The sequence below is a fragment of the Mustela erminea genome, chromosome 14 (genome assembly GCF_009829155.1).
Source record: "Mustela erminea isolate mMusErm1 chromosome 14, mMusErm1.Pri, whole genome shotgun sequence".
NCBI classification, from domain to species: domain Eukaryota; kingdom Metazoa; phylum Chordata; class Mammalia; order Carnivora; family Mustelidae; genus Mustela; species Mustela erminea.
The window spans coordinates 34,754,153-34,772,990 of NC_045627.1; the positions used below are offsets into that span (position 1 = coordinate 34,754,153).

The window sequence follows — 18,838 nt, forward strand, 5'->3', positions numbered from 1 at the left end:
CTGCTTTGCTTTCAAGACCAGCAAGAATGAACCCTCAGAATATACTATCAGAGTTTTTTACTATTTTTTTAGATTCTTGTATATCTGACATCCATTCATCAAAGGGCCAATCACATTAACTATATTTTCTTGTTTTCTGTATTCCTGAGGCTGACATTTGGGGATCAGGAGGCTCAGAGACCCCAAAAGAAATGGTCCTCCCCAAGGCTAGCTAATTCCTAAAGATAACAACTGGCCCACAAGCATGCCTTTTATATGCATACCAACCAGTCCCTATCTCCTTATCTAACTCTCACACAGGAAGCCAATATTTCCTTTACCCTAAATCACCCCAGGGCCAGGTAGCGGGAAACTAAAAAGCAACTCTATAGCCCAAACCTGGAGGAATTCACCAAATTGGGAGGAATCCCAATGAAGACCATGATCTAAGATCTCCCCTGAGCTCTTGTCTTCTGCCTCTTAACTACCCTAGTGTTTTCCCCTATGGCTGTGCAGCATGTGACTCCCCTTCTCTTGGATCTGAATATAATAAACTTCTTCCAACTTCATTCTTGTTTCCTCTTATGCCCACACTGACTTTAACCATATTATACCCAAAATGTACATTCTTAAAATTTAAAATTTTACAATTTTGGTTATAACATCACTGATGGCCCTCAAGTTCATTAAGAGTCTATAATTTTCGGGGTGCCTGGGTGGCTCAGGTGGTTAAGCCTTCAGCTCAGATCATGATCCCAGGGTCCTGGGATCAAGCCCTGCATCAGGCTCCCTGCTCGGTGGAGAGCCTGCTTCTCTCTCTCCCTCTGCCGCTCCCCTGCTTGTGCTTTCTCTGTCAAATATATAAATAAAATCCTAAAAAAAAAAAAAAATCTATAGTTTTCTTCTCTTCCTATAGCACATCCAATAAAATACACTGATCATGTGTTTATTCAACAAACTCCTGGGTCCCTTCTGTATGTACCAGTGTTGTCAATATAGTAATGAAGATATATAAAGGCTTCTACCCTTCAGGAATTGACATCGTAGAGAAGATCTTTACCCAAATAATTCCATACAATAGGAAGACAAAAATACAACTTATTAATTTACTGAATGCTAGGTAACTGTGCTTGATACCACACAAAATATTTGACTTGAGTCCTTATAAGAGTGATCATAAAGATGTAGGATAGTTCTTCAGCTGGGCAATATTCAAGAGACAGAAATAGAATATGTCGTAGAAATAATCATCCAGAATTACAAAGATGAACTAGAGCAGGGACATCAGTAGGAAAGCTGTTGCCACAGTCTGCATAGACAGTAACAGTCTAACTAGAATGAAAACAAAAGAATTTTAGCTTGAGAAAAGAGGAATCTAAGGGCCTGAGAGTTTAAAATAACTAGCTCAACATCAAATATTTAGCCAGTTACCAAAAAAATGAAAAGACGGGAGAGTTATTTAAAAAACAATCAGTAAGATTTGACAACTCAGTCAATGTCGGTGTTATGGGTTAGGAAGCAGACCCTAAGGTGAATCTAAGGTTTGAACCTAAGTGAGTTCAAGAAACATTAATAAACAAGGAAGAGTTGTTTTGTAGTTTGTTTTGGAGAGACGGACATAGTTAACTTACAGTATAACCATTTCCATTTAAAATGTTCCTTTTTCTCCACATTTTTATGAGTTTTGTAATTTCATAAATATGTATATTTGTCTTTCCTGATTTTCTCCTTCCTATAGTCAGTCACCATATAAACTATGGATACCCTATTTAGGCACAATGGTGTTGTAACCATAAATGCAAATTAAGAATAGAAAGGTGTAACCAAATGCATTTACTTTAAACAGCTTATCATTCTAGGAGGAGCAGAATTTAAAAGTGTGAATATGCAGAATTTATTCAAGTGTCTATGTTCCTCAAAATGTAAGTACACAAACTACACTTTCTGTTATACACTGAACGTTTGCATCTCCCCAAACTTCATATACTGAAAGGCTAACCCACAATGCCATGGTATTAGGAGGTAGGGATTTTGGTAGGTCATTAGGCATGAAGGTGGTACCCTCATGAATGAGATTAGCACCCTTTCCCAGAGAGCTCACTCATGCCATGTGAAGATACAGGGAGAGAGTGGCCCTCTATGAACCAAGAAGCAGGGCTTTACCAGACACCCAATCTACTAGCCCCCTGATCTTGGACTCCCCAGCCTGAAGAACCATGAGACATGTACATCTGCTATTTAAGCCACCCAGACCATACTAATTTACAGCAGTCTGAATGAACTAAGATAGCTTCTAATTATTCATCACTGAATAAACTTTTGAAAATAATGATAAATCTAACTTCTAACATTTATGTGCTTCTTACAGGAAATAAAAAAGGATCTTTACTTCTTTTATTTTTCTGTATCCATTATATCTCTAAAGTCTGATGGTAAAGGAATCCAATTCATTTTCTATCTTGTTCCCATACAGCATTTCTTCTAAACATCACAAACATAATTTTTTAAAAACTTCTGGCATACTTTTGAAAATTTATCATAGTATGAGCTCCAACAAGGTAACAGAAGACAGAAGTATTTTCATGCTTAATGCAATATTTGGGGCACAGAAGGAAGACATGTTTGTGGAATAAATGCCTTAAGTTCAGTTTTAAAATAAAAGATGTGCATTGTCTATCTAAAGGCAAAAACAGAAACAGCATATAGCCCACTTTTAGTGTAAGGCAGACTTAAAATTAAATTTCCACTCTAATATTAATGGCAGTTTTCTTTCTTTCTTTTTTTTTTTTTAAGATTTTATATATTTGAGAGAGAAAAAGCGAGAGAGATAGCATGAGAAGGTGGAGGGTCAGAGGGAGAAGCAGACTCCCCACTGAGTGGTGAGCCTGATGTGGGACTGGATCCTGGGATTCCAGGATCATGACCAGAGCTAAAGACAGTCATTAACAAACTGAGCCACCCAGGCATAATGGCAGTTTTCTTTTAAGAAACACTGAGAACACTCACCACATGCCAGGCACTATTCTTTTCACTGTGTTATCTTACTTAATCGTTACAACCATTCTAAGAATGTGGCATGATTATTATAACAGAAATAAATACTTAGGCACAAATAGGCTAAACAATGTGCCCAAGAAAACGCAGCTAAGAAGTCAGTCTGTATCTAAGCACTCTAATTCCAGAGCCTATTTAAAAATAATGATAGCATATTTACATTATTAAAATTAAAAAAAGGTATGCAGTGAAAATCTAGGTCTACCAATCATCATCCTCTTTCAACTTAGTTCTCATCCCTTATCTTACCTCTATACCAAGGTAAGCACTATTATTAGATATATGTATTCCTCCAAGGTGTTTTAAATGTATGTATAGGCAAATAAAAATATTTTTTTCATATTTTATTTAAGACATTGTTTTCTATAAAATGTTATATACCTCACTCTTTTTAATGATGTATCTTAGAGATCTTCACATATTAGTACACAAAAAACTCCTTTATTCTTTTCTCAGTCATAGCATTACATCACACTGACTGAAGAAATGACAATTTCACCAGTTCCCAACAGACAATCACAAGGTTGATTCTATTGTTTTGCAATTATAAACAATGTTGCAGTTTAATATGTCAATGAGCCATCCTGTACAAGTACAAATGGAGCCATCAGAGCAAGAGCTATATTCTTGTGCTTCTTGAAGAAAGGGCATGTGCATTTTAATCCTAACATATGTTTGCAAAATACCCCCCTAGTGTTTACCAATTTACACTAACAATCTATGAACACTTCTTCACTGACAGCCTCACCACAGAGGATATTGCAGTCCCCTCCCCTTATTCCCAGGGGACATATCCTGAGGCCCAGTGGGTTCCATTTTAAAACTATGGACAGTAATCAATACTGTATATACTGCCTTCTCTATACATATATAATATTTAATTTATAAATTAGGCACAGTAAGAGACTAACAATAATAAAATAGAACAATTATAACTTACTGTCATAAAAGTTATGGGGTCTCATCCTCTCTCAAAACATCTTATTGTAATGTACTCACCCTTCTGTGAGGATGTAGGATGATAAAATGCCTACCAATGAAATGAAGTGAGGTGAATGATGTAGGCACTGTAACGTAACATTAGATGACTGCTGACCTCCTGACAATATCAGGAGGGCCATCTGCTCCTGGACCTACAGATGACCATTAGTAATAAAACCTCAAAAACTAAAACCTTGGTTTGGGGCTGAAGGAGCTATTCTATTATCAAAGTTAAAGATTTTTGCTAACCTGTTAGGTTAAAAAAAAAAAAAAAAAAAAAAAAGGTACCTCAGTGTAGTCTTCTCTTAATATGAATGAAGCTGAAGAGTGTTCATTTAAGAGTCATTTATATTTCCCTTTTTGTGAACTGCCTGTTCATATCCTGTGACCATTTTGCTATTGGACTATTTTCTTTACTTCTTTTCTCTAAAGATTTTATTTATTTGACAGAGAGAGAGAGAGAGAGAGATCACAAGCAGGCAGAGCAGCTGGCAGAGAGAGAGGGGGAAGCAGACTCCATGCTGAGCAGAGAGCCCAATATAGGGCTTGATTCCAGGACCCTGAGGCCATGACCTGAGTCAAAGACAGCGGCTTAACCCACTGAGCCACCCAGACACCCCTAGACTATTTTCTTTTCATCTTGTCAATCTCTAAGAGTGCTTTCTATACAAGAAATCAGCATTTTGATTGAATCAAATATTTTCCCATTTGTCTTTTAACTTTATAGTGATTTCTACCTAACCAACTTTTTTCATGTAATTTGCTTTGATATGCCTCTTCACAACTGTCAGAAAGGCTTTCCTGACTCCAAGTTAATAAACAAGTTTGTCCATGTTTTCTTTGAGCAGATTTATCATTAGTCTTTACATTTAAATATTTGATTCATCTGGAATTTATCCAAATATATGCATGGCATGAGGGAATAATCCAAATTTTCTTTGTTCCCTAGATGATGCTCCTACTTTTTTCCAAGATCATTTATTAACAGCCCCACTGAATTCTTCTCCACTAATTTGAGGTGATTTAGGTCTATGTCCGGGTTTTATATTCTGTTTAATACATCTATTTGTGAGGCAGTTTTAACTATTAAGACTAAAATATTTTATATATTGGGGCACTTGGGTGCCTTAGTCAGTTAAGTGCCTATCTTTTTGGCTCAAGTCATGATCCTAGAGTCCCAGGATCAAGCCCTGCATTGGGCTCTCTGCTCAGTGGGGAGTCTGGTTCTCCCTCTGCCCTTTACCATACTCGTGCTCTCTCTTACTCGTCTCAAATAAATAAATGAAATAAAGTATGTTACATATTTCGAACTGAGAATCCATTCATCTAGGGCCTTCAAAACAACAACAACAACAAAAAAAAACCACGTTGGTATTTTTATTAGGATCACCTTAATATGACAAATAAATTTTAGAGAAAATGTCGACAGATTTACTTAGATTAGCATACCTACTTAACAATCATGGTTCCCATTTGTCTAACATTTCTGTGTCCCTCAGAAATGCTTTCAAGTCTTCTTCATACAGGTCTTGCACACTTCTTAGGTTACTCCAGGGTCATTTTATCTTTCTCTTGCTATGATAAATGGTGTCTTTTCTTTCGGTGGTAACATCTAGTTGGTTCTTGTTTTCATTACATTTAAATTTTGATTTGGGGCAAATTTTTAGCCTCTTCAAGTTTTATTTCCCTCACTAGCAAGATTGAGCTAATATGTACTTTGCAGGGTGATTTTGTGATTCTGGGATAATGTATGAAGGATTTAGCTCAGTGCCTGGCACATAATGGTGGTTGCCATTATTATTTTTAAATATCAGCATTGCTTTATCTAAATAATATATTCCAAAAATATTTGTTAAATTTCTCTCTAGTTAATGAGGTTTGTTATCTTTCCTCTCCCTTTACACTGTCATACTAACGTCTAATGTGTTCCCTCCTTTCCTCTATATTTCCAGTAGCAGAGGCTTACTCAACTCCCCAACTCAGTGTAGAAACAGACCTATGTTCACTAAACTATGTTGGTGTTGGTTAACACCAACCTGTCAGGCTTTTAACTAACTGCTCTCCAGAAGATAAGTTTAGGTCTATTATGTCTGTTTCTGTTAGAATGCCTAGCTATAAAATCTATAGGTAAGCAATACCTGGATCAAAAATCAGAAAGTATACATGCGCTAATTAATTAATAAATACTTGGGACCAACTGTGGGAAGCAATCTAAGCTCTACTTTCATCATGCCATACTTTAAAAAAAAAAATCACAAGCTTCTTCAAAACAGGTAAAGCAGCTAAACTTTCATGCAATTATTTTCAGATGTTCCTAATTCTGCTCCTCTTATAGCCTTATGCTGTTCCTTCCCCATTCTCTTATCCCTTTCACAGAAGCAACAGCATATCTGAGGACACATTTCCTAGCAGCTCTTGCCTACATGCCAGTGCATATACAATATATATTAACAATTATTTCAGCTCTCCTTGGAATCAAAAATAACTTGTAGCGATTGCATCCTGTGATTTAAAAAAAAAAAAAAAAACTTGTTTCCAGTAAAACTTAGAAGGACACAAGTCACGCATAATTAATTAGCAAGTCTGTGTCAGTTAAGCAAAAATAAGCAAATGAACCTCTCAATAAAATTCAAATGAGTGAGCTATCAGATGGTACCTGGCAAATAAATATTTCAATTTTACAAAGGCGTTACATCACCAGGTGATTTAAATAGTCCCCACAAAACACAAAATTAAGTACTGTTGACAGATTGTTAATTACTCAAGTAAATGGGCTGGAATCAGGGAGAAATTTAGAGTTGAGATGCTAGCCTACTTTGTACTGAAGGGAAGAAAAAAAAAAACTGGAAATAAAACCTCTCATGCCTTCAGCGCTGATCTTTCTCCAACTTACAGTACTGAATTTGTTGATCACTGAATACTGTTACCAAGTTTAAAACAAAATTCACCTCATTGTATTTTTTCTCTAACATTCCTTCTCTTCCTGGAATCCACATTTATATTTATTACTAATTCAACCTTGGATCACACCTGGCTCCCCCTTTATCTTACTGTTACCAAAGTAAGTGGTTACCAAGCCTGTCAGTTCTTTCTGCCTCCCTAATCTCTCCTTGATATAACTGCTCCCTTGTATTAAAGGGCCATCATTAACAGCCTGATTTCTTTACCTCTAAATTCTCTCCCCCTCCTTTATAAAACCTGTACATTCTCATTAGAAACTATCAGTGGATATCTACCAAATTAAACTCAAGCTCTCTAATTTGATTAATTCTACAATCTGAGCTCAATTTTACCTTTCTAACCTTCTTGCTCACATTCTCAGACATTTTAGTTAACTGGACTACTCATCCCTTAATAGGCCTCCAATTTGCCAATTGTCATTTGAGCTGCTTTACCTATAAAGGACTGCTCTTCATTCTTTCCTCCTTGAAATACTATGTATCTTTCTAGTTCCTATACTATCTTCTCTATAGACAACCCACTCCATTCCAAATGGTTATAATATTCTTCTATACACAATAATCTGTTTACGTATCTTATAACACTTAGCACATTTTATATGCATTTCTATTTATTTCTGCACTTGTTTCATCTTCCTTTCTGGTTCTTTAAATGATATTCATCACATTATACTCAAAAGCCTGCCAAATGAATACATTTTTAAAATTTTCATTTACAAATATCTTCTTAGCTTTATCAACTTTGCAGGGTGAGGCACAACTATGCTTAATTTTGCTTAAATAAATTCAGTTAGTTTCTTCTAGATTTGTTAAAATTAAAGATACTCTTTTTCCTAAAGAAATTAATAGAGAAGCAAATAAAGACTGAACTGAAATAAACACATGGTAACATAATTTATAGCAAAAATCTGGAAATAAATTCCAAAAAACAGGAGAATGTAAATTCTAAAATGTTAAAATGAAGTGCTAAACTATCATTAACAATATCCCTAAACAATATTTTAAAACACAGGAAATATTTAATTATTACTGAAACAAAAAATTGAGATATAAAAATATACTCTCAGTCTGTGATCACAAACATGTATGAGTACAGAAAAAGTGTTAAATAACAATAGCATTTCTCCATATATGATGGTATTATGGTTGATTTTTTTCTTGTCTGTATTTTTCAAATTCTCTACCAAGAACATGATAATACTTTTATAATTAGAAAAAACTATGAACAACTAAAAACGTGTTATTTCAGAATAGCAGGACACCTAGCAAAAGAAAGAAAATGAAACTAAATTTGGATATTAATAAAAAAATAATTAGGATATTTTAAAATAATGTCAAAAACACATAAAAGGACTCTAGAACATTTTCTATAAGGCCAACGAAAGCTCAACTAAACTTCTGCCATCCCAGAACTGAAGAAAAAAGCATAATTCCATGCAAATATTATAGTTTGAAGACTGAGCCACCAATATTCAAGAAACTTCCCTTATTAATAGTAATTCCAAAAACACATTTATACACAGCACAGGTTTTTCCTGCATGTAAAGTAACTATCACAATTCACTAAGATAATAATGTATCTTTATAACTACTGTCTTCTTAATTCCATCAGCATGAAAAAGATCCATAGAAGCTGAATGGGGATAAATCATGGGCTCTTTAATATGGTGTCTTCATTAATGCTTCCCACTAACTTCATTAGTGCTTCTTCACCAACACAATCCTAGCACAAAAAGCCCTTGCAACAATACATGAATACATGTCCTCTATTAGGTTTTCTTTAATATGTATGTACCTGTACCTGATAAATACCCAAGTACCCGATATGCTTTCTAGAATCCTAGGAAAACTAAGTATCTATGAAGTTGAGACTTACTTCTTCAAAGCAATTTTAAAAGTACATGGGGTCTGTAAGAAATGAGCTTTAATAATACTACACATTTGTATAACATATTGGGAACACAGAACCCCAAGAACACTTACTAAGGAGATGATGGAAACCAGACCACCTAAGCTTTCACCTGCAACAAGGATTCCCTGTAACTCCCCAAACGGGGAAACTGAAATATACCATACTCCTATCCTTTCAAGGAAAGGGGTTCATTAGGAAGCAGATAAAAAAAAACAAAAAACAAAAAAAACCCCACCAATATACCAAACACAAACCAAAAAATCATTGGTTCTAAATCTCCTAAAGAAGCCTCTATTTGTCAAACTGCTCAGGTTAGACATCTACTTCTTTCATTGTCTTCTTTGTGGATTAAAGGTTTTATAAAGCATTAATCAAACCAATGCATCCTACAAAGAGCTACATGGCACTTAATACAACTAATCCAAGTTCCAATGCTGACACCAAATCAATCGCATCTGATAGTTACTATGGATCTTGGATAGCAGCACAGCAAAGCATTAGACAACAAAGGGAAGTAGAATATGATATATAACAGAAGAAAGAGAAAAGACTGGGTGTTACGAGTTGTTTAAGTATTCCTCATACCACAAAGGTTACAATGAAGTACACCAAAGTGGTAACACAAGCAAGCATCTTGGTAAAATAATGATTTATTTCAACAGGCCATCACATAAAATGGCAAAGAAACAAATTAGTATTTGATCTGCCTCAAACAGAAGATATTACTGTAAATAATTCTAAACATACGAACAACTTAGTGAATACGGTAGGAGACTGGTAGACTTATTTTCAGATTCAATTTATAGATGTTCACCAGTCACCTGCTGTTTTGACAAGTTACTTACCAACTTGTGCTGCCATTTCTCCGTAAATTTATCCCCTAAGATGAGGATAATTCTTGCAAATTGTGTCACAAGCATTTTGAAAGGAACCATGAGTTATTGTGTAATGCTCTTGAAATTCCTCAGATGTAGGGTCCTACACAAAGTAAAGTATTATTATACATCTCTCTAACAGTAGTCATCTGTTTGCATTATGATTTTTTTTCCCTACCCTCGACACTGTGATTCTTGGGCACTAACCTTCCTCAAAGTAAAGTGTCCAAAGCAAGTCTCCACTCCTGACCCAAGTAATTACTTTTTTCAAGTCTTCGTATCATCCACATCTTTCTCATCCTTAGAAAGTATTATGAAAACTAGGGGGTTATAAAACATAATAAGCTTCTTTGGTATTATATGCTTTGGTTCAGTAAGAAAACATGTGGGATAATTTGGTAATTTTAATCTATATGAACAATTTTATTTCACGTATTTATACATTTATTTTCCTATATTATTTTTTAATTTCAACTATATTTTAAGTTCATTTATAGATTTGTGTTTTATGAACAGAGAGAGCAAGTCAGAAAATAATGTAGCAAAAAGGCAAGCAAGTAATTACTGCTATGTGACCAAAATGCTTTCATTGGATTGACCCAACAGTAGAAATCACGACTTTGGGATACAGGAAAAAAAAAAAAAAAATCAATGCTCATGATTTTTACAACTTCTGTAGAAGAGTGGAGCATAAGCTATAACTAATTTTATCATACATTTAAAACGTTTTCTGCTGCTGACTTTGCTAATCAAGTTAGTCTTCAGTTCAGGAATGAAATACATATATTTGAATTTTTAGATTATGTTGGCATATTACATCTTGAAAATAGAACTCTCAACCTTCTTATACAGTTCCTAAAATGATTTCCTTCTGAATTTATACATCAAAAGAGATAATAAAATACATCCTCCTTGTATAACAGTTATAAAAGAGTAAAATTTTAAGAGTTTTTTTTAACCCTTGGAAGTACATTAAAATACTGATGGAAACTAATTTCCTTCTAGGTGAATAAATATTCTATTCTCTACTAAATATGGCATGGGAAAACCTTCATGGGATAAAGGTAAAGCCACAGGATATACAGTGCTCCCTTAACATTTGCTAGCCTACTAATTGTTAGTGTTTTAATCTTACTTTACTTCAGTTTTCCTCATTTATAAAATGGGGACTATAACACCCGCTCTAGCTACCGCACAGAACTTGTGAGGATTAAATGAGATAATCTAACTGAAAGAACTCTGTAAACCAAAAAGACCATCAAAACAATCATTTTTAAGAGGACTATATCACATTATTTTACAAATTTATGGTCATAAAATATTTAGTAGTATTTCTAACATGAAATAAGTGGAAGTAGATGTGCAAAACATTAGGACCACGGTTAGCAAGTAATATCTATGACTGAATATATAGTGAATGATCTTGTTTAAAAAAAAAAAAAAGTACACCACCTACACCACCTATACATTATCTTAAAATATTCAGAAGTGAATTTGGAAGAAAATACAAAAATAAAACTATTTAGATGGACTGGTCTAGCATATTAAAGATCAAATATATTTACCTTTAGCTACGAATTAAGAAAACTAAGAGTCACTAGCTAAAAAAGTTTTGAAAAACTCTTATGAAGGAAAAATACATACATGGAAGTGAAACAGATGTTCACTCCTCTAGAAATAATCAGAAAGAGCTAGAAGTGATATCAAGGGGCATACATATACACGAGAACGGAGATGAACATGGACACAATCTGTACTCTTGGCATATAATAAAGGGTATCAGTGAATCTTTCCCATGTGGTTCCTAAAATTTTCAGAATGGAAACCTCTCCCAATAGGCCAAAGGCTGAATCTATTTACTACACGGTAAGCCTGAGTCCTCCAGTACATTATGATAACTCTGAAGAATAGCTTATCCTTAATGAATGAAGCCACCTGTTTCTCTTCTACTCCTCATTATAGAATATTTAGTATGCTTATAAAGCCATTATCTACAAGGAAATAATTCCTAGCTCCCTCCTTTCTGTATGCTGTCAGTTTAAAACCTGATAAAATGAATTATGTTTATTACAGTCTTAGAAATTCAATTCATTCATTCATTCATTCAATGAACAGGAAACGTTAAAACCAATTAAATAAGAACTCCTTACCTTCTAATTCAGTCCTCAAACTCACAAATTAAAAAAACAGTTGAGGAAGGAATACATTTAAATCATTGAAGAATTCTTCCCAAGGGAAATAATTTTAGCTAAAAACATTAAAAGTATCCACTCAAAAACCTTAAATCAAAACTGAGTTTAAAAGAAAAGTCCCTATCAGAGCAACTACCTCCTTTCGAACTTTTACTTTCTCCTACCTCTCAGATAGACTTCAATGTGTCATTGAACCTGGACTTCCAGTAGAAAGCTTTTCTCAAGATCAGGCTCTTCTCCTTTAAAACTAAACTATTTCAGCTCCAGATTTATTTTCTGGCTATTTATGTGATGAAGGGTTGAGTTAAAATTAAGACTTTGTTTTCTCCCAGAAATCTTTAATTTACCCCACAATGACACTTCCCATCATTTAAATTTCCCAGTGTCAAGGGATGGATCATGTCATGTCAACCTTTCATCCTCTCTAGGTATTTTCATTTATGTATGCCTCAACTCCCAACCCAGGTTCCAAATTTTTCAAAGACAAAGTTCATGCCTTTTTCATTTTTCTAGTCTGTAGGTTTATCCTGAACAATAAGGCAATCCTGAAGAAGTATTGTAAATTAGGTAAACCCACCCTTCCAACTTTATATTACCGAATAATGCTTCCAAGATGAATCAATACAGTGATATAAATGTCACAATGCAATCATCACAATGTCAACATGACCACAAAAAAACCTCTCATGGCTAGTTAAGTTTCTCAGAATCTTACCCGCTGAATTAAAAGCTGTTAAACACACATACTATTAATGCACAATTTCTTCCTTGTCCTGGACACAAAACAGATACTTGGTAAGATGTCAAAGATTTAAACTTTAGTAAATTTCAGAAACTATACTGGCAATTTATACACGCTGGCTTCGTACTTTTTATTTGTCCTGTAGCCTCTCAGAAACTACTAAAGCAAAACACAGATCTGTTCAATTATTGCTGTGGTGCATGTTAAGTATTTAAAAAAAAAAAAAAGCCGCAAAACCATGAAAATTTCAACATAAGGTAGCATTCAAAAAGCTAAGCGAAAAAGGTAAAGGATACATCTGCCTCTGAAGCAGTGACAGTAAATACATATCAATAAATTACGATTTGTGTCTACACATGACAACCTCAATCACTGAGATTATGAAATTCCGGTAAGATTCCATAAAATATTCTTAGTGAGGTAGAGTACAAGACAGCTGCCCCTTTACCTTGAGTTCTGCAATAATTAAACCTATTGTATTAAGGATTGCTACCATTAATCCAAAACACTTAAATTACAAATTAAAGCAGAAGGAAAAAGATTAAGACCCTAACAACAAAGAAAGGATGAAAACTACACAGTTTTTACAAGTTAGAAAGGTGAGGTTTGGCATGGTGGTGAGATGATATGAAAGATGAATAACATGCTTTAATATCTTACTATTTTATATCTACATTATTCTCTCAAAAGTAGATTAACAACAGAAACCACTTAAATAATAAAGTGGTAAAGAAAAATAATCCCATAGAAAATATTTAAGTGCCATTATTGTTAGTTAAAAGAAGAAACTATAAATCAGTACAGCTATGGTCTTACCTGAATTTACCATCTTAAGAATTAACTTTTAATATTCATAATTGAGAGCAAAATTCACATAACAATATTTCTAAGTGTCATAATATTTTAAAGTCTATATATAGGAAAAGAGAACATGACACGTGAAAAAATTCCTCAAAATTCTCATTACACTAAAATTTACATTTGGCTTATACCGCTACTACAAAATCAGTACATAATCACAGTCACAAAACTTTTTAATAGCTAGTGTTGCTACCTGAAAGTTGGAAATTAGGGGAATAAAAAATACTTCAAACTAAACCAAATAAAATTATGTATTTCATACACCATAGGGAGAACAACAGAAAAATTAGAATAAATTTTAGGCAAGCTTCCATCTTATTTACTTTTCTTTCTGATGTATGGAAAACAATACAATGAATTATGCATTTAAAATCTGCCAAAGTAGCTGACTAGTACTTATTACATAGGACCTACATTCTATATGCTCTATACCTATATACTCTGTCCAATAGAAAAGGTATCCACGTGGCATGCTGGTTTTCTCTATTGCTTTACATTACCCATAATTATATTCTGAAACCAAAGCTTCATACAATAAGGGTTTATAACAACAGTAGTTTAAAATAATAAAACCACAAGATAATGAACTATTTAGAAACATGCAAATGTAAAGGATGTATTTAACTCCTAGTTGCTTTTAAAGCCTGATTAAAAAAAAAATGAGTTTAGGAATAGAGAAAATTACTTGACATTTCAAACTTACATGATATATTAGAAAGAGCAGACAAAAAAATTTTCAACTTACCTGGTTTCTTTCTGGATTTTTCATGACCTAGCTGTCCTAGATCATTACATCCACATGTGTACACTGTTCCATCATCCAGAACAAATACAGTATGTCTGAGTCCACATCCCACATCTCGGACCTTTTTATTTATAAAAAAGTCACTTTTTCGGGGCTCTAACACAATTTCTTCATCAATTCCACCCAAACCTAGCTGTCCAAAAGATGCATTTCCCCAGCACAACATGTTTGTAATTCTTTTGGTCTTCCAGTTTCAATAAAAAAACTTCCTTCTGAAACACTGGAAAGTTGGAGGTATACCTATGTCTGAGAAGATACAAAAAGGTTAATATGACTTCAAAGGAAACATGATGTATAATTGTTCTTTCAAGTGCTATGCTACAATAATTACTACAGAGTAAACATGAAATGTATTTTATAATATGCTACATAACTATCACCCAGTTTCAAAAACCAAGCAGTGGAATTTTTAAAAATATACAGAAACATTAACAGAAAATGTCACTCTGTAATTCTCTGGAAAATTTACAACATATTGACCAGTTTTGATTTTTTGCTATCTTGTGACTAATCTAATGGAAATAGTAAGTACTTTGATGAAATTAATTTCTGCTTCACTTTAAATCATTTTATTGAGCAAGAAATAAAACATCCACTAACCCCAAAATCAAGTATACACATAATGAAAAATTTTGCCAACTACACAAACATAAAACTTTGCAATCTCCTTCAAGTCACAACATAATTAAACGTTTTAATACCTACCTCTGTATCAGCAAACTGAAGTTCTTATTTGTAAGAGAAATAAAACTAATAATGGAAACTTTAAATTTCCCACAATTTAAATGATCTTCCAATTATTCACACTAATAGGCGGTAAAGAAAAGTATAGTTCTCGCCAAATCTTAAGACACTCGTCTAATGTATTTTTTTATAAAATACATTTTTATTTATAAAAAATTATTTATTTTTATAAATATTTTTATTTATAAAAATGTATTTTATATATCAAAACAGTAACACTCCGACCTCACCACTTATTTAATTTTAAAACTAAGTCAATGTACATAATTATATACTCACAAAATACGGAGTTTCAGTATCAAGACGTTCCCCCAAATTCAACATTTTCTATTACGAATGGCAACCGTGACAGAAAAATAGTTCCCCTGGGCAATCTATATCTCTCTATACCTCTATAACAAGTATTTGAAAATGGGAAAAAACTGCAAACAACCCTAGCGCTGCCGATTTTTCAAGAACAGGAATGGGGGATGGGGGATGGGACATTGATAGTCTGGTGGCGAAATCTGTAGAACTTTCCAGTACATTATTTCTTCCCTTGTAAAGACACTTATCAAAGAGTCCTCTTTTTGTAAACCCACACAGACTTTTAAACACATCACGTTACTAAATAACAATTACAGGAAGTCAGCCTTATTCCCGTTGCAGTCACCCACATTCCTTACACAGAACCTGCGAAGTTTCAAAATCCAACTTTCCTGCGTTCGGGCTAGCAATTACCAAAGCTGTCCATTCCATGACCTATCCATTCAGAGAAGTTTGATTTTATTCTTTGGGGACATTGGAACTCGATGGTTCCCGAGAGTTCTGCATTGTCTAGCCGTAATTTTTTTTTTTTTAAAGAATAGAGGACTGAAAAATACCCCTGATTTCAGCGCATAAGGTTTAACCATCGTTTATCATCCTTTTCTTTAAAAAAAGTCAGAGGCATGAGAAAGGCGTCCTCTCACCAGCAACAGGTAGGGGAATGAGAAGCACTTTATTCCCATCATCCCCAGAACGTGCACTCAGATCAGCCCAGGGGAACCAGGGGAGTGAAATCGTCTGCACACACCCAACCCCGCGGGCCGATCACTCAACTACCGCAGCCGCCCGCTCGCAGCCGCCGAAGAGGCCAGGCGACAAGACTCCTCACTTCGGCGCGCCTCAGTCCCAGGGAGGCCCTTCCCCAAGGACGTGCGACATTTCAGCCCCCCGGCCAGAGAGCAGCGACAAAGTCCTCGTCCCCAGCCCCCCACCCCGAGGAAGCGCTGAGAAAGCACCCAGCGCCAGGCCGGCCTGAATCCGCCCAGCCCGGCCTGCCCCCTCCCTAACGCCGTCACACGCACCCGAACCCACCGGGGCAACGACTCACCCAGCCCCTCAAGGCAGGAGAAGCCCAGGGCGACGGGGGGCGGCGCCTCCCCAGAGAACGAGGCAGCGCGGCAGCTGAGGCAGGTCTCCAGCTCCTGGACCCTCCTTCTTCAGCCAGTGGCGGCGAACACCAGGGCTCCTCCGGCGTCGGTGCCGCTGCTCCGCTGCTCCGCAGCTCCCTTCCCCGGCTCCTGTGAAACTTTACCGGGTACCCAGAGAAAAGCAGCAGCCACCGCTGTCCAGTCTAGAGACAGCCGTCAGCGACCCGGATGGAGCGGGCGGGGAAGGACAGGAGGCAAGCGGGGCGGAGAACGCGAGGGGTGGGGAGAGTTGGGGAAGAGACTGGGGAGGAGAGGGGAGAAGGGGGAAGGTAGCTACGCGGGGAGGGGGAGGGGCAGGCCGGAAGTGAACCACAGAGCACGCGCGCGAGCCCGCCCACTTCCCGGCCCGCGCGCCTGCGCCGGAATCCTCCCAGGGCACCTCGACTGGCGCGCGTGCGCAGTGTCGGCTTTGCGTTGCTTTGAGAGGAAAACGCCAAATGCAGAAGTTTGCGAAAGCCAAGTAGAGGTGTTTGGTGTGTCTTGCAACAAAGTTTCGGCGCGCTGATTGGCATTTTAGTGAAAAAGACTCCTTCGTTTTCTGGTTTGGTTGTCTTTCTGCTCATAGGTTTCAGTCTCTCTTATTTCCTTCTGCCTTTTTCCGAGGAGAATTTGAAGTGGCAGATAAACATTACAAATACGAATATAAAGACGGGTGAAGTCTTATATTTTACCCTTAGCCTCAACTGGAGCTAATCTGAGGGTGTACGTTCATAGCAATGACTGAACCTACTGGCATGAAATATATCAGCACCACCAGTTAAGGCTCCTGTCGTGATGGCGGCCATCACATTGCGCTGTGCCTGAAAGATAAATTTAGTGTAGGGCATCCTTCATTCAGGGAAATTAAGCAGTGCATATGACTGGAGTCCCCGCTTCACAAAAACGAAATCTGGCTTTCCTAGATTAATCTTCATAGCAGTCTCTTTAGGAGGAGGAAAACTTGAAACGAGGCACTCTTGAAATTTTGCTAGACTTTGCTAGAACCTGTGACTCCAGAGTGAATATTGAGAACTCAGGTAGAATTCCTCCATAAGCCAAGTTTCTTTATCTCATTGAAAAATCTGTCTCAGATTAGGAAATACCTGTGCTAAAATATGTACGTGTATTATTTTCTTAGGGCCGCCATAACAAAATGTCATTAATTGGATAACTTAAAACAAATTTATTGTCTCACAGTTATGGAGGCCAGAAATTGGAAATCAGTGTGGCAGCAGGATTGGTTCTCTCTTGAGGTCTCAAAAGAGAATCTCCTCCATACGTTTTTAACGTCTGGGGTTTGCTGACAATCCTTGGTATTTCTTGGTTTGTAGATGCATCACTGTAATCTCTGCCTCCATCTCTATATTGTGTTCTTCCTGTGTGTGTGTGTCCACATTTGCCTCTTATAAGGACACCATTCATTGGGTTAAGGCCCACCCTGATCCATTATGACCTGTTTTTAACTGAGTTACATCTGCAAAGACCCGCTTTCCAAATAAGGTCACATTTTGAGGTATGACAATTTAGAGTTAGGCATATTTCTTTGGGAGATCCAGTTCAACTCACAGCAGTGTGTTACAGAAACAAGCATAAACATGATAAGATACTTAAGCAATGAAAGCACAGTTTCAATTTTGGGAGTGGTGGGGATACTAACAAAACAGACTTTATTCTTATTTTGATCGCTTCTTTGCCCTGGACTTTTGTTGTCTTTTAACCTTAAGGACTTCATGTTTCAATGCATCATTAAAGGGGAAGTTGTGGGATCTGGGATCTTTAAGATACATACATGATACTGCAACAAATAAATACTAAAATTTGAGTTACTTAACATAATGACAGTATATTTTCTTTTATATTTTAACAGCACAATTGAGTGTTCGCACTAAGTGATGAAACTGATTTCCAGGAACCTTGTGTGATGGAGGCACAAGGAGCCTCTTAAAACCCTTGTTAGGGAGGTGCCACATAACACTTTGACACCAATAACAATCGCAGGAACTACATACTTAGGTGCAGGGGGACTGGGAAACATACTACCTGTCTGAGTTCCCAGGTACTTCTTTATAGAAGAGAAAGCATGAATTAGTGGACAGCTATCTCTGCCACATGAATGCATCGCTATCTGGAATATTTTTAAGGCTTATTAAAAAGTGGAAAGAACATTTCTAGATGTTTGTTTTAACCTTATAAATCTATGAAACTGTGGTGTGAGATCTTAGAAAATAACCTGTGATTATCTTTAAGACAAGTATAGGTGCAGAAGGCTATTAGGATAATGTAAATTTGTTGTATAAAAG

The 18,838-nt window shown here is 36.1% G+C and overlaps 1 protein-coding gene across 6 annotated transcripts in view; it reads right to left on the reverse strand.

The window, feature by feature from the left end:
* HERC4 (HECT and RLD domain containing E3 ubiquitin protein ligase 4) overlaps nt 1–16,574 on the reverse strand; it is a 122,244-nt gene extending 105,670 nt beyond the window's left edge. For 5 of the 6 annotated variants that reach the window (XR_004278462.1, XM_032311819.1, XM_032311818.1 and 2 more), the window contains exons 1-2: nt 16,460–16,574; nt 14,302–14,607 (exon numbers count right to left, since the gene is read on the reverse strand). Coding sequence is in view for 5 of the 6 variants with exons in the window: in XM_032311819.1 (XP_032167710.1) it covers nt 14,302–14,527 (226 nt within the window). In the remaining variant the exon portion in view is untranslated. Of the gene's footprint in view, nt 1–9,731; nt 9,864–14,301; nt 14,608–16,459 lie in introns of those variants that run through there. The other variant, XM_032311820.1, reaches the window with a different exon arrangement.
* Between the last annotated feature and the right edge of the window lie 2,264 nt (nt 16,575–18,838).